The sequence below is a fragment of the Carcharodon carcharias genome, chromosome 4 (genome assembly GCF_017639515.1).
Source record: "Carcharodon carcharias isolate sCarCar2 chromosome 4, sCarCar2.pri, whole genome shotgun sequence".
NCBI classification, from domain to species: Eukaryota; Metazoa; Chordata; class Chondrichthyes; order Lamniformes; family Lamnidae; genus Carcharodon; species Carcharodon carcharias.
This window is the reverse complement of record NC_054470.1, coordinates 122,870,413-122,887,508: the sequence shown is the minus strand read 5'-3', so window position 1 is coordinate 122,887,508 and position 17,096 is coordinate 122,870,413. Positions and strand designations below refer to the sequence as shown.

Here is a 17,096-nt window from a genome sequence, read left to right as displayed (position 1 = left end):
GCAGCCTCAAGCCAGCTGTGTTCTTTCAATGGAACAAAGCAGCTTGAATGTGGTTTCACAAAGAGTTTCATCACATCAAGTGGGTATAATCATTTTAACTAGGCTTGAACTGCACTAGGGCCAGCTTACATCTCTTCTACAGCAGCAAGCAGGGATCTACAACTATTCATGGTGTAAGAGGAGGGCAATTCAGTTACAAGTCCCATATCTTTGGAACACGTTCCTCTGTGGTTTTAGGACGAGGGGAGGATGAAGCTTGATTCTGGTGCCCTGAACCATCAAAGGTTCTGCTGACATTCACTACCTATGTGTACACATGAAGAATGGTGGCTTGTGGTGAGGTACAGGAGAGAACTGTGTGTGGAAGCATAACCCAGAGAAAATCAGCACCTTTAGGAAAACAGAGGAGGTAAATGGAAAATAACATGAAGTTCAGTTACTGCCAAAGCTTAAGGCTTACAGCTGGCACATCTAATGCCATTGCTTATATCAGTATTTATAATGATGTTAGTAAAAAGGATCCAGCCACAATATGTGACTTTAATGTAGACAAAAACAAGGTAGTTCATACTGGAATACAGCACATTAAAAATTTAGAGATGGGGCTAATAAAATGGAAAAGGAGTTGTATTCAGATGCACTTATCAAAACTGTAGTTGTTGGAGGTCAGTCATCTCAACTCCAGGACATCACTGCAGGAGTTCCTCAGGGTGGTGTTCTCGGCCCAACCATTTTCAGCTGCTTCATCAATGACCTTCCTTCCATCATAAGGTCAGAAGTGGGGATGTTCACTGATGATTGCACGATGTTCAGCACCATTCACGACTCCTCAAATACTGAAGCAGTCCATGTCCAAATGCAGCAAGGCCTGGACAATATCCAGGCCTGACAAGTGTCAAGTAACATTCACACCTCACAAGTGCCAGACAATGACCATCTCCAAGAAGAGAGAACCTAATCATCACCCCTTTACATTCAATGGCATTATCATCACTGAATCCCCCACCATCAAGATCCTGGGGGCTACCATTGACCTGAAACTGAACTGGACTAGCCATATAAATACTGTGGCTACAAAAGCAAGTCAGAGGCTTAGAATCGTGCGACGAGTAACTCACCTCCTGACTCCCCAAAGCCTGTCCACCATCTACAAGGCACAAGTCAGGAATGTGATGGAATACTCCCTACTTCCCTGGATGAGTGCAGCTCCCACAACACTCAAGAAGCTTGACACTGTCCAGGACAAAGCAGCTAGATTTATTGGCACCACATCTATCACCTCCAACATTCACTCCCTCCACCACCAATGCAGAAACTCACCAAGGCTTCTTAGACAGTGCCTTCCAAACCCAGGACCACTGCCACCTAGAAGGACAAGGGCAGCAGGTAGATGGGAATACCACCACCTGGATGTTCCCCTCCAAGCCACTCACCATCTTGACTTGGAAATATATCGCTGTTCCTTCACAATCAAATCCTAGAACTCCCTTCCTAACAGCACTGTGGATGCACCTGCACCACATGGATTGCAGCAGTTCAAGAAGGCAGCTCATCACCACCTCCTCAAGAGCAACTAGGGATGGGCAATAAACGCTGGCCCAGTCAGCGAAGCTCACATCCCGTAAATGAATACGAAAGTTGATAGTGGGTGATTTAGTGATGATAATGCCATTGAACATAGAAACTAGGAGCAGGAGTAGACCATTCGGCCCTTCGAGCCTGCTCCACCATTCATTATGATCATGGCTGATCATCCAACTTAATAGCCTGCTCCCGCTTTCTCCCCATACCCTTTGATCCTTTTCACCCCAAGAGCTTTTATCTAACTCCTTTTGGAAAGCATACAATGTTTTGGTCTCAACTATTTTCTGTGGTAACGAATTCCACAGGCTCACCACTCTCTGGGTGAAGAAATTTCTCCTCATCTCGGTCCTAAATGGTCCACCCCATATTGACCCCTGGTTCTGGACTCCCCCACCATCGGGAACATCCTGCCTGCATCTACCCTGTCTAGTCCTGTAAGAATTTTTTGGTTTCTATGAGATCCCCTCTCATTCTTCTGAACTCCAGCAAATATAATCCTAAGCAACTCAATCTCTCCTCATATGTCAGTCCCGCCATCCCAGGAATCAGTCGGGTAAACCTTCGCTGTACTCCCTATATAGCAAGTACATCCTTTCTCAGATAAAGAGACCAAAACTGCACACAATATTCTAGGTGTGGTCTCACCAAGGCCCTGTACAATTGCAGCAAGACATCCCTGCTCCTGTACTCAAATCCTCTGGCTATGAAGGCCAACATACCATTTGCCTTCTTTACCGCCTGCTGCACCTGCATGCTTACCTTCAGCGACTGATGTACAAGGACACCCAGGTCTCGCTGCACATTCCCCTCTCTCAATTTATAGCCATTCAGATAATAATCTGCCTTCCTGTTTTTGCTACCAAAATGGATAACCTCATATTTATCCACATTATACTGCATCTGCCATGCATTTTCCCACTCATTCAGCTTGTCCAAATCACACTGAAGCATCTCTGCATCCTCCTCACAGCTCACCCTCCCACCCAGCTTTGTGTCATCTGCAAATTTGGAGATATTACAATTAATTCCCTCATCTAAATCACCCTCAAAAAATTCCAGTTGATTTGTTAAGCATGATTTCCCTTTCATAAATCCATGCTGACTCTGTCCAATTCTGCCACTGTTTTCCATGTGCTCAGCTATTAAATCTTCTTTAATGGACTCTAGAATTTTCCCCACTACTGATGTCAAGGGGCAATGGTTAGGTTCTCTCTTGTTGGAGGTGGTCATTTCCTGACGCTTGTGTGGCACGAATATTACTTGCCACTTGTCAGCCCAAGCCTGGATATTGTCCAGGTTTTGCTGCATTTGGACATGGACTGCTTCAGTATCTGAGGAGTCACGAATGGTGCTGAACATTGTGCAATCATCAGCGAGCATCCCCACTTCTGACCTTATGATGGAAGGAAGGTCATTGATGAAGCAGCTGAAGATGTTTGGGCCTAGGACACTATCCTGAGGAACTCCTGCAGTGATGTCCTGGAGCTGAGATGACTGACCTCCAACAACCACAACCATCTTCCTTTGTGCTTGGGATGACTCCAACCAGTGGAGAGTTTTTCCCCTGATTCCCACTGACACCAGTTTTGCTAGGGCTCCTTGAGACCACACTCAAGTGCTGCCTTGATGTCAAGGGCAGTTACTCTCACCTCACCTTGGGAATTCAGCTCTTTTGTCCATGTTTGAACCAGGGTTGTAATGAAGTCAGGAGCTGAGTTGCCCTGGCGGAACCCAAACTGGGTGTCTGTGAGCAGGTTATAGCTATGCAAATGCCGCTTGATAGCACTGTTGATGACCCCTTCCATTACTTTACTGATGATCGAGAGTAGACTGATGGCGCAGTAATTGGCTGGGTTGGATTGTCCTGCTTTTTGTGTACAGGATGTACCTGGGCAATTTTCCACATAGCCAAGTAGATGCCAGTGTTGTAGCTGTACTGGAACAGATGGCTAGGGGCATGGCAAGTTCTGGAGCAAAGTCTTCAGTACTATTGCTGGAATATTGTCAGGGACCATTGCCTTTGCAGTATCCAGTGCCTTCAGCCATTTCTTGATATCACGTGGAGTGAATTGAAGACTGGCATGAGATGGATCATGCACTTGGCCTTTTGGCTGAAGAATATAGCAAATGCTTCAGCCTTTTCTTTTGCACTGCTGTGCTGGGTTCCTCCATCATTGAGGATGGGGATATTTGCGGAGCCTTCTCCTCCAGTGAGTTAATTGTCCACCACAATTCATGACTGGATGTGGCAGGACTGCAGAGCTTAGATCTGGTCCATTGGTTGTGGAATTGCTTAACTCTGTCTATCACTTACTGCTTATGCTGTTTGGCACTCAAGTAGTCCTGTGTTATATCTTCACCGAGTTGACACTTCATTTTTAGGTATGGCTGGTGCTGGTCCTGGCATGCCCTCCTGTACTCTTCATTGAACCAGGGTTGATCCCCTGGCCTGATAGTAATGGTAGAGTGGGGGATATGCTAGGCCATGAGGTTATAGATTGTGTTTGAGTACAATTCTGCCGCTTCTGATGGCCCACAGCACCTCATGAATACCCAGTTAAGTTGATAGATCTGTTTGAAATTTATCCCATTTGGCACAGTGGTAGGGCCACACAACATGATGGAGGGTATCTCCAATTTGAACATTGTCTCCACAATGACTGTGTGATGGTCACTCCTACTGATACTGTCATGGACTGATGCATCTGCGGCAGGCAGGTTGGTGAGGATGAGGTCAAGTATGTTTTTCCCTCTTGTTGGTTCCCTCACTACTTGCCGCAGACCCAGTCTAGCAGCTATGTCCTTTAGGATTTAGCCAGCTCAGTCAGTAGTGGTGCTACCGAGCCACTCTTGGTGATGGACATTGAAGTCCCCCACCCAGAGTACATTCTGTGCTCTTGCCACCCTCAGTGCTTCCTCCAAGTGGTGTTCAACATGGAGGAGCACTGATTCATCAGTTGAGGGAGGGCTGTATGTGGTCACCAGCAGGAGGTTTCCTTGCCCATGTTTGACCTGATGCCATGAGACTTCATGTGGCCGGGAGTTGATGATGAGGACTCCCAAGGCAACTCCCTCCCAACTGTATAGCACTGTGCCACCACATCTGCTGGGTCTGTCCTGCCAGTGGGACGGGACATACCCAGGGATGGCAATGGTGGTTTCTGGGACATTATCTGTAAGGTATGATTCTGTGAGGATGACTATGTCAGGCTGTGGCTTGACTAGTCTGTGAGACAGCTCTCCCAATTTTGGCACGAGTCCCCAGCTGTTAGGAAGGAGGACTTTGCAGGGTCGACAGGGCTGCGCCATTGTCATTTCTGGTGCCTAGGCTGACGCTGGGTGGTCCATCCAGTTTCATTCCTTTTTTGAAGCTTTGTAGCAGTTTGATACAACTGAGCTGCTTGCTTGGCCATTTCAGAGGGCAGTTAAGAGTCAACCACATTGCTGTGGGTCTGGAGTCACATGTAGGCCAGACCAGGTAAGGATGGCAGATTTCCTTCCCTAATGGACATTAGTGAACCAGATGCTATTTTATGACAATCAACAATGTTTCATGGTCATCATTAGACTTTTAATTCCAGGTCTTTATTTAATTCAAATTTCACCATCTCCTGTGGCAGGATTCGAACCGAGGTCCCCAGAGCATTACCCTGGGTCTCTGGATAACTTAGCCAGTGACAATACCACTGCACCATCGCCACAAGATTCCATGGGTTTGAACAAGCAAAAATAAACTTTAATATACAAGGTCAGAACGATAAAGCAATTCACGATATCTATCTTATACTCTAACATTCAGGGTTAATATGAGGTTCATGTGAATTAACAGACAAACTGTGGCCAAACACACCACACTGTACAATATATGCGACCAAGATAGATTCCACGGATTCTCAGCAACCCAGCCAGATGTCGGTCAACAGTGTGAGTCAACCAACCTTGTGGGAACGCTGACTCTCTCATCAGAGATTTCAGTCTTCACCTTCAAAGATCTCCCCTTAGGATTCTCTCCATAAGTTGCTCCAGCTTGCATGGCATCAACAACGGCCCACCTCCCAGGGCTTCAATCTTGTCTCCCTACACCCCGTTCCCCTGGGTCCCCGAGCCTGCACTCCAGCACCAACTCACAAGCACAACTTCAGCTCTTCAGCCGCGCTGAGCAGAACACTACTGCTCCAAAAGGGTACCTTCCCCCCACAATGGCCCACAGCACAGAATCACCAACCTTCTGCCGCCTCCTTCATTCACCAGGGCTCCTGTCAAGCCATCTCCATTTAAGGTCTGCCAACCACAGCCATATTTCTGCTTGGAGCCTCTTTCTCTGCTGCTCTTTCTTCTTAACTGGGACATTTCTCTGTCCCCTCTTCCTTTGGGGCCTCTCCCTGTCTCCTGCCTGGGAATCTTCTCTGAAATGGCGCTCTGCTCCCAGGTTGCATGACTGGGGTTTATGCGCTATTTCTGTTTTTTGATCACTGCACAGGTGCCAGGAGAACTCCGAAGCACTGTACAGTTCATGGATATTCTGCTCCTGGTCCACGCATGCACGGAAACTCGAGGCATGCTGGGAGTTGTAGTTCTCAACCCCCGGATGATGAGGTAAGTCTGGATCTCATAATGAGATACAGACAATATTAACGCAAACTCCCTTCTGCAAAGGGCAACTAATGCCAGATCGATTGTTAATTTTAAATCTGAAATTTATAGATTCCTGTTAGCCAAAGGAACATGGGGCAAAGGTTGATATATGGAATTAAGTCATAGATCAGCCATAATCTCATTGAATGGCAGAACAGGCATGAGGGGCTGAATGGCCTTCTTCTGTTTCCATGTTCCTATATGACGTAGGTGCTTAGGATTACAGCCTTAGAGGACAGGAATAAATCATTAACGAAACAATGCCCCTATGCAGTAGTGGGTAGCACTTCATGTTTGACAAGCTAAATCTCTGGAATTTTGTTATTGGAGCTGCCATAATTGCTGATGCCTTGAGGTGTTGTTGTTTATTGTGGTTCCAGTATTGCCAAACACAGATTGTGACTGGTAAACCACATTCCATTACATTAAAGGTATTAATTTTTGTGGTCTGTATGAATAATTACCTTATAGGAATTTGCTCAAGTTAAACAGCAGTACAAATAATTAATATTGCTAAGGTGGCATCTGTGCATTAACTAGACCAGGTTCCAATACAGTGATGCCATTCTGTTGTGTGGAATAAACTCTTGACTAAAGCAATCCATGTGTTGTTGATACCTGAAGAGCGAACGCGGCTGAAGGCATGGCTGCTAGTGGTGAAGAGAAAGAAATTGAGGATACCCAAGAGGCCAGAATTGGAAAGCAGAGAGATTTTGGAGTGAAACAATTGCTGTTTTAGTACCAACTGGAATAATGCAGCTTATTAAAGTTAGTGACGTCCCCATGTGCAAATACGAATTTCCATCACTTGTGAATAATTGAAACAGGTACACAGTTCCTTGGTGTCCATGTAAGCACCCTCTCATGCTCCATGTTTTATGGTTGACTTCGGCAGATAAACTGCATTTTTTTTGGTTATATACCATATATTTGCTTCTCGAATAGCCCAATTATTTTCCTTCAAGGCCTGTACAGGAGTATGAGAGTAAAATCCATTTTATAATAAACTTTATCTTGGCTCAAAGATAAATGATTTGCATGAAGTGAAGCAGGTGTTACTGTTTTGAACAAACTGTGAAAGACCATCACAGGCGTCTGCATGAGTTGTATTGAAGCCAGGAGCTGTGATTGACCAAATGACTACATTTTCTGGTGCTTGTCTATAATTTGCGGCTTGAGAAATTTAACATGTTCAAATTGTTTCTGGGATGGAATTTTGTGTCCCTCATTGCATTTGCTTACAGATTGATGTTTTTGTTAGAATTAAAAACATTATTTCTGTTGAATTACTTTGTGGCTATTAGCTCCAGTTCTCAACATTAGAACACACTGATGTAAAGTTTTGATTGCCATATCAACCAAAATATGTTGGCAAATCATTGCCATGGTTAGAATGGACTGCATGTTTCACCAAAGCTGTGACTTTCACCGGTGGAGTTAATATTTGAGTTGCTCCATTTTATTTCTGGTCTTAATTTCTGAATGCAACAACAGTTCACTTGTCAATTTGATTTTGCCAGTATTTGAATATAATGATAAATAGTGGGGCTAGAAATAGTGGATGCATTGGTGGTCATCTTCCAAGATTCTATAGACTCTGGAACAGTTCCTACAGATTGGAGGGTAGCGAATGTAACCCCACTATTTAAAAAGGGAGGCAGAGAGAAAATAGGGAATTATTGACCAGTCAGCCTGATGCAGTAGTGGGTAACATTCTAAAAAGATTTAATAGCTGAGCACTTGGAAAACAGTGGTAGAATCGGATGGAGTCAGCATGGATTTACAAAAGGGAAGTCATGCTTGACAAATCTACTGGAATTTTGAGGATGTAACTAGTAGAGTTGATGAGGGGGGAGCCAGTAGATGTGGTTTATTTGGACTTTCAGAAGGCTTTCGACAAAGTCCCACATAAGAGATTAGCATGTAAAATTAAAGCGCATGAGATTGGGGGTAGTGTATTGAGATGGATAGGAAACTGGTTGGCAGACAGGAAATAAAGAGTAGAAATAAACGGGTCTTTTTCTGAATGGCAGGCAGTGACTAGTGGTGTATCACAGGGATTGATGGCTGGGACCACAGTTATTCACAATATATATATACTAATGATTTAGATGAAGGAACTAAGTGTAATATCTCCAAATTTGCAGATGACACAAAGCTGGGTGGGAGGGTGAGCTGTGAGGAGGATGCAGAGATGCTTCAGTGTGATTTGGACAAGCTGAATGAGTGGGAAAATGCATGGCAGATGCAGTATTATGTGGATAAATGTGAGGTTATTCACTTTGGTAGCAAAAACAGGAAGGCAGATTATTATCTGAATGGCTATAAATTGAGAGAGGGGAATGTGCAACGAGACCTGGGTGCCCTCGTACACCAGTCACTGAAGGTAAGCATGCAGGTGCAGCAGGCAGTAAAGAAGGCAAATGGTATGTTAGCCTTCATAGCCAGAGTACAGGAACAGGGATGTCTTGCTGCAATTATACAGGGCCTTGGTGAGACCGCACCTGGAACATTGTGTGCAGTTTTGTTCTCCTTATCTGAGGAAGGATGTACTTGCTATACAGGGAGTGCAGCAAAGGTTTGCCAGACTGATCCCTGGGATGGCAGGACTGACATATGGAGAGATGGAGTCGGTTAGGATTATATTTGCTGGAGTTCAGAAGAATGAGGGGGGATCTCATAGAAACCTATAAAATTCTAACAGGACTAGACAGGGTAGATGCAGGCAGGATGTTCCTGATGGTGGGGGAGTCCAGAACCAGGGGTCAATGTCTGAGGATTTGGGGTAGACTATTTAGGACTGAGATGAGGAGAAATTTCTTCGCCCAGTGAGTGGTGAGCCTGTGGCATTTGCTACTACAGAAAGTAGTTGAGGCCAAAACATTGTATGTTTTCAGGAAGGAGTTAGATATAGCTCTTGGGGCGAAAGGGATCAAAGGGTATGGGGAGAAAGTGGGAGCAGGCTACTGAGTTGGATGATCAACCATGATAATGAATGGTGGAGAAGACTTGAAGGGCCGAATGGCCTACTCCTACTCCTGCTCCTAGTTTCTATGTTTTTATGAATAATTAAATAATGTCAGCACAAATCTCTAAATGGACCCCATTATACATCGAAACTGGCTATGTCATGTGGCTCTTTGGAACAAAAGCGGGGACAGTTTCAAAATTATTTGACATTTAGGATAATGGTGGAACTCAGTAATTACAGCATAACTTGCATCCATCACGTATGTCAAAGTGTTGTTTTGTTTTGCTGGTTAATAGGGAGACCATTAGCACCACTGGAGAATGAAATAATTTTTCCATCTAATCTGACAGTACTTTTGAAATATTCCCAATCCTAGGTGAGAGAATGAAAAGTTTGGGAGGAAAGGGGAAGTTTGGTATTAGCAATGAGTAAATTAGAACTGAATGATGTGTGTGACACTATTATGCGAACAGTAGTGACAGTTATGAGATTTCTCTTCTGTTGATAATAGCCTGAGTTCAATCTTGGTCATATTGAACTATTTAACATCCAATGTATCAAGCACAACCAATGCATAGCCTAAAATAGGTGTCACAATCAAAAATGACGTATTGGTTTGACTTAAAGAATGCACTGCTCTCCCCCAAACCCCGAGCACGTTTGAGCGGATGATACTGCTGAAAATGTTTTAATTGGACAGTGCTGTATTTGCAGTGTTGAGAATTGTTTTATCTGATCGATGCAGTTTATCAATAACATAATTTGTTCATGATGCTAGTAAATAATTAAAACATCATTTATTGGGCAGAGATAGTAAATCCATTTGAAAATTCAACTTTGGATTTTGCTTAGAAACATTTCAACATCATATCTCAAGATGGAGTGATTTGGTGATATAAATTATTTATGGGAATTTCAATTACATGGAGTTAATTGCTGTGGCTATAGTTCTAATATGTTTTGGTTGGGATCAAAGGCAGATTAAAATATCCATGCAATGGTTGCCTTTGACGATTTACCATTAAATGTTAAAATTCTATTGCTAAAATGGTGGCCCAGATCTTTCGGTCTCTGGATCATCAAAGTCTGGGCATATGACCCAAGATGCGGGTCGGCACTAGATGGAAGCCCTATTGCGCTGAAAGGCAATTCCCCTACTCCCCAGGACCCTGGAAATGGAAGACAGAAGAAACCTAGTCTAAGTTTTGGGTAACTACAGAACTGACCACCCAGTCATTCACACCGACAACTCCAAAACTACCCCTTCCATTCCCTGACTAACCCCTGAACCCACCTACCCATCCATTCACCCAGCCTACCCACCTACCACTCTACCCAGTTACTGCCCTACTCAGCTGCCACCCTACCCACCTACCTTATCCACCTACTAATTTGCACACAAATCCATTCACTCACCCGTTCACTCATTCACTCATACATTCATTCACCACCACACAGAAGCTTGGGCACCATTGAACACTTACCAGAATAGTGCTGTGAAAAGATTCTTTTTGCTGCTCTCTCCATGGACTTCTGCACCGAGGGAGTTCTGCAGGATCCTCCATCAGAAGCTTGGACAGAAAAATCGTGTGCAGGCAAGTGGGTGGTTTTCTGCCTGATCAACATTGGACATGGGTTCCAGTAGCTGACTGGAAGATTTGGGCCAATGTACATTTTAGCTGGTGTTTGGCTGAGTTTCAATAAGCCTTTACCCGTTTCATTTGATGACTTGACCATTTTACATACAAACAAACATACATACAAATTAGGAGCAGGAGTAGGCTACTCGGCCCTTTGAGCCTGCTCCACTATTCAATCAGGTCATGGCTGTATTGCGGTATCCGGTGTTTTTAACTATTTCTTGACATCATGTTGAGTGAATCAAATTAGCTGAAGACTGGCATCTGTGATACCAGGGACATCAGAAGAAGGCCCAGATGGATCATCCACCTGGAATTTCTGGCTGAAGGTAGTTGCAAATGCTTCAGCCCTGTCTTTTGCACTGATGTGCTGGGCTCCTCCATCATATTTGTGGAGCCTTCTCCTCCTGTTAGTTGTTTAATTGTCCACCACCATTCATGACTGGATGTGGCAGGACTGCAGAGCTTAGACCTGAATCTTGTTTGTAGGATTGCTTAGCTCTGTCTTTTGCATGTTGCTTTCGCTGTTTGGCACGCAAGTAGTCCTGTGCTGTAGCTTAACCAGGTTGACACTTCAGTTTTAAGTAAGCCTGGTGTTGCTCATGGCATGCCCTCCTGCATTCTTCATTGAATCAGGGTTAATTCCATGTCTTGTTGGGAATGGTAAAATTCTCACCCTTGCTTTCAAATCCTTCCAAGGCCTAACCCCTCCCTATCTGTGTCATCTACTCCAGCTCTACAGCTCTCCAGGAATTCCACATTCCTCTAACTCTGGCCTCTTGTGCAACTCTCACTCCCTTCTCCTCATCAATGGCAGCCGTACCTTCAGCTACCTGGCCTTAAGCTCTGGAATTCTCCTCCCAAACCTGTCCATTCCTCCTCCTTCCTTCAAGATCGTCATTAAAACTTAGTTCTTTGACCAAGCTCTTGGTTACTTGTTCTAATATCTCTTTGTTTTGTTCAGTGTCAGTTTTTATCTTTCTGTGTAGTACCTTGGGACATTTTCTGTGTTGAAGGTGCTATATAAATGCATGTTATTGCTCAGCTGCCTAGCTGGTGATGAACTATTCAGCCCACACTGTGCAACAGTCGAGGTAGATAATGTATTGGGGTCAAAGTGACGCAGGAATAATGTTTTGGACCATGAATTATTTGGTGATGGAATCTGTATAAAATATTAAAATCCCTGGTGGATCAGCAGCTTGTCACATTATCCAGAATCGCAGCTGATGCTTAATACTTAAAGGTGGCAAGAGCAATCTCTCCTGGTAGTGGTGGAGAACTACAAATATAGAGTTATGCAGTAATTCTTTGCGTTGGTCTAGTGCCACTCCTTTGGATCACAATCACACCTTTATGTTTAAGAGAAACAACTTACTTTTTAAAAGACAAATCTTGCCACCTTTCCCTGACCTTGAATGGTGGAGGAAGCTGTTATCATTAGTTGAATATAGGAGGACTAGGGTAAACAGATTGAATGTTTTTGCCAACAGATACAAGGGGAATGTGAGGTGGAACATTGTTCTGCAGCAAGTGGTAATGACCTGGAACTTGCTGCCCACGAGAATGTTGGAAATGGAGTTGCTGAATAATTTTCAAATGAAATTGGATGGGCACTTGGGGGAAATAATCTTGCAAAGCCACAGGGATACAGTGGGGAACTGGGACTGACTGGATTGCTCTACAGAGAGCTGGCATGGACTTGATGGACTGAATGGCCAACTTCTCATGACTCTATGAATGTAACCTCAACTCCAAACTGTTGTCTACCCCCAATAACCTTTCGCCCCCTTGCTTATCAAGAATCTTTCTAACTCTGCCTTAAAAATATTCAAAGACTCTGTTTCCACCGTCTTTTGAGGAAGGGGGTTTCAAACACTCACAACTCTCTGAGAGAAAAAGTTTTTCCTCACCTCTGTCTTAAATGTGTGACCCTTTATTTTTAAACAGATACCCCTAGTACTAGATTCTCCCACAAGAAGGACAGGATCCCTCACAAGGCAAGTGGGATTCGGAGAGCAGGATTTTCCTCCTTTCCTTCCCCTCTCTCCTGCCACTCTGCATCATTAAAGCATTTGGACTGAAAGCGTGGTGTAGCTTGATGGAAAAATTGTCACCATTTTGAACAATTGGTAGCAAGTTCCTCCCAGTTATTAATGCTAATGCTGCTGCATTTCAAGAAGAGTTTCAGATTGTCTTTGTAGGGTTTTCTTTGTCCTGCCTGGGAACACCGGCAATTTGAGAGTTGAAAAAACAGGACCTGGTGATGGAGATGCTTTTTGGCCATCTGGATACAGTGTCCAGCCCATCAAAGTTGATTTTGCAAGACTTTTTTTTTTGGAATGCTTGTAGAGCTAGTGTCAAGAAGGACATTAGTGTTTGTTTGATGGTCCTTCCATTGAATACAGAGGATGCGGTAGAGGCATTGCTAGTGGCAGTTCTCTAGCACTCTTATGTGTCACTGATACACAGTCCAGGTCTCACTGCAGTACAGGAGTGTGGTGATGGCAAACTGCTCTGTACACTAGGACTTCTGTTGACTTGTAGAGGTCTTAGTTGTCAAACGCTCGCCGCTGTCGGTTGTAGAAGGCTGAGCTGGAGCAGCTGTTCCGGTGTTCGATCTCCTCGTCAATTGTCCTTTAGAGAGAGTTGGCTGCTAAGGTATGAGAAGTGCTCAACATATTCCAGAGTCTCTCCCTTAACGTATATGGGAGGTGGAATGCTAGGCTGACCAGATCTGGATTGATATGAGTTTTGTTTTGGCAACATTCAAGGACAGGCCGAGTCTCTTGAATGCAGAATTGAAGAGATCAAGAGTGGCTTGCAAATCTGGTGCAGAGTGAGCAATGACACTGCAGTCACCTGCAAACTGTAGATCATGTATGTCTACAATAGTTAGTTTAGTTTTGGCACAGAGGCAACTGAGGTTAGAGTTTTCTATCTAGGCAGTATTTAATACTGACACCAGAGGGCAGTTGATCTTTGGTGAGGTGAATAACTGCTGTTAGATCGGTTATAAATATTAAGGGACCTATCATACAGCCTTGCTTGACACCAATCTGGATTTTGATGGGGTCTGTTTCAGATCTCCCCACAAGACAGTTGCTGTCATATCATGATGAAGCAATTGCAGGATTGTGATGGATCTCTGGAGCACAGTCCACCGAGCCTCCCAATTTAGAGTCAGATGCTTTGGACGGAATGATAAATGGAATGAAGAGTTCCTGGTGATGTTCTTGACATTTTCTTGGATTTTTTTGGCTACAAAAGCCATTCCAGGATACGGCTGGAAGGTCTGAAACCACATTGTGCTTCTGGCAGCCACAGGGAGGAGATGATTCAGGAGAATGTATCTCAGGACTTTCCCTGCTGTGGAAAAGTGGGAAATATCTCGATAGTTTCTGCAGCATGAGTTTTTTTTATTCATTCATGGGATGTGGGCTTCACTGGCTGGGCCAGCATTTATTGCTTATACCTAATTGCCCTTGAGAAGGTGGTGGTGTGCTGCTGCAGTCCATGTGTACTCCAGGACATCACTGCAGGAGTTCCTCAGGGTAGTGCCCGAGGCCCAACCATCTTCAGCTACTTCATCAATGACCTTCCTTCCATCATAACGTCAGAAGTGGGTATGTTCGCTGATGATTGCACAATGTTCAGCACCATTCGCGACTCCTCAGATACTGAAGCAGTCCATGTCGAAATACAGCAAGACCTGAACAATATCCAGGCTTGGGCTGACAAGTGGCAAGTAACATTCACGCCACACAAGTGCCAGGCAATAACCATCTCCGACAAGAGAGAATCCAACCAGCATCCCTTGGTGTTCAATGGCATTACCATCATTGAATCCCCCAGTATTGACATCCTGAGGGTTATCATTGATCGGAAACTGAACTGGACTAGCAATATAAATACTGTGGCTATAAGAGCAGGTCAGAGGCTAGGAATCCAGCGATGAGTAACTCACCTCCTGACTCCCCAAAGCCTGTCCACCAAGGCACAAGTCAGGAGTGTGATGGAATACTCCCCACTTGCCTGGATGAGTGCAGCTCCCACAATACTCAAGAAGCTTGACACTGTCCAGGACAAAGCAGTTCCGCTTGATTGGCACCACATACACAAACATCCACCCCCTCCACCACCAACGCATAGTAGCAGCAGTGTGTACCATCTACAAGATGCACTGCAGGAGTCCACCAAGGCTCCTCAGGCAGCACCTTCCAAACCCACGATCACTACCATCTAGAAGGACAAAGGCAGCAGGTAGATGGGAGCACCACCACCTGGAAGTTCCCCTCCAAGTCATTCACCATACTGATTTGGAAATATATCGCCGTTCCTTCACTGTCGCCGGGTCAAAATCCTAGAACTCCCTTCCTAACAGCACTGTGGGTGTACCTATACCACATGGACTCCAGCGGTTCAAGAATGCAACTCACCACCACCTTCTCAAGGGCAGCTAGGTATGGGCAATAAATACTGGTCCAGCCAGCGAAGCCCACTTCTGTGAATGAATAAACAATGTATATCCCCCTGCTTGTTCTTTCATCTGCCCCTCTGCAGGATGGCGGGTCTCACTGAGGGTGATGATGTCAATTTGGGGTCTTGATAGCTCACGTGATCCAATTGCAGCTCTTCTTTCTGGACAGTCACTCTTGAAGTTATCCATGAGTGTTCTAACATTTGAAGTTGCAAAATTTAAATTTTTCTGTCATTGACCATAAAGGTTGTGATCCTGCAGGGTGTGGTGCCAGGAGAAAGTGGGACAATCTATTTTTTGGGCAGCTTTTCTGGTGTCTCATGATCAGAAGGAAGGAAAATATATATAAAGATCTATATCAACCTGGCTATTTCATAAATGTATTACTTTTTTTAAAAATGGATCACTGGCTGCAACTGACCACATGCTTATAGTTCTGGAAGATTCTAAGCTGTTCCAATGGACAAAGGCTACTTGACCATCCTCCTAGAATGTGGCTTGTATTGTATAAACACTCCAGTCGTCAACACACAGGATTTGTAGACAAAAAGTCTGCACCAGTCAGCTCTGGACAAAGGCCAGTTTGGGATGCATCATCTCCAACATTGTGATAGTGTTTCTACAGCTGCCCATTCAAAATGCAATGGATTGTAACAAAGGCACTTCAATAGCTGAATAGCTCAGCCTGAAACCACCATGTCACATGACCAAGACTTGAGCTACCTGTATTCCTTTATTCAGTTTTGCTTTAGCCTCCGAAGAAGGAACCAGACTTCTGTGTAGCAGCCTCCCTTTGACCTCCATCTCAGGGTCTGTTCTCCAGAAAGAACTCTGTATTTCACCGACAGAGTGAACCAATAATCAGGATACAAGAATACTTTGCTGCATCTTCAACAGACTCAACCTGCAACAGAGTTCCTAGGACCAAGACCAGGAATTCTGCCAGACAAAGCCAGCTGAAAGAACCTTCATTGCACATTGACTTACTGGACTCTAGATGGACTCTAGACTTGCGTGAAACTATAATTCTTATTTTTGACGTGGTCTTTTCCTTGAAACCTTTTCTTTCCCTTATCCCTCTTTTACTGTAAGAATGTAAAAGCAGAGGATGTTGTGAAACCCCTTCCCATGTTTTGTGTGTGTGTGTAATAAACTACCCCTCTTTGTTTACCTTATCTTGAGTTTGCTGTGGGATTATTAATAGAGGATTGACTAACCCCAAAACTGAAGGGTTGGGGAAAATATGCCACCGCTTATAAAGGGGGGGAATCAAAAATCAAAAATACTTTGTTGTTTATGGAAGGGTAGTGAGTGGAGAAATCAAGGCTGTTTAAATTAATCCCTCTCCTGTCTGTAATAAGCCCCATCCCCATCTGGAGTGAGCAGATGGTATCTTGAAGAGGACTGCTCAGTCACAGATGCTGCTGCCCAAAGACATCTCTGTCCCAACCTAGTCACTTTTAATGCAGATTCCTGACTAGGACTTCTCAGGTTCACAGCCCTGTCCCCGTCACCAATTCTCCATCGCCACAGGACTTGGCAAATGGACCTCGGGAGAAACCTGTGTGGTTAATTTGTTTAACCTGGGGACCTTAGGACACTGTCATTGGCCTCACGATTGTAACATGTTGGTGGTCAGACTTCGGTGATATGTTGGGCCACAATGACCGGGCCCCCCTTGCTGTGGCAGCCGCCTTCCACCTTCACAGCCATTGAGACGCACACTCTGCCTTTGCTTGTTTTGCTATTGAGGACTTTTTGGACCACACTTTGAATGGCACCTCCC

General features: G+C 44.5%; 1 protein-coding gene across 1 annotated transcript in view; it reads left to right on the top strand.

Annotated features, from left to right (window-relative positions):
• The first annotated feature begins 413 nt into the window (after window positions 1-413).
• The window catches only part of LOC121276783 (stabilizer of axonemal microtubules 2-like), a 31,879-nt gene continuing 15,196 nt past the window's right edge, over window positions 414-17,096 (top strand). Inside the window, exons 1-2 of the mRNA XM_041185328.1 lie at window positions 414-560; window positions 6,065-6,180. Coding sequence (XP_041041262.1) covers window positions 414-560; window positions 6,065-6,180 — 263 coding nt within the window. The remainder of the gene's footprint in view (window positions 561-6,064; window positions 6,181-17,096) is intronic.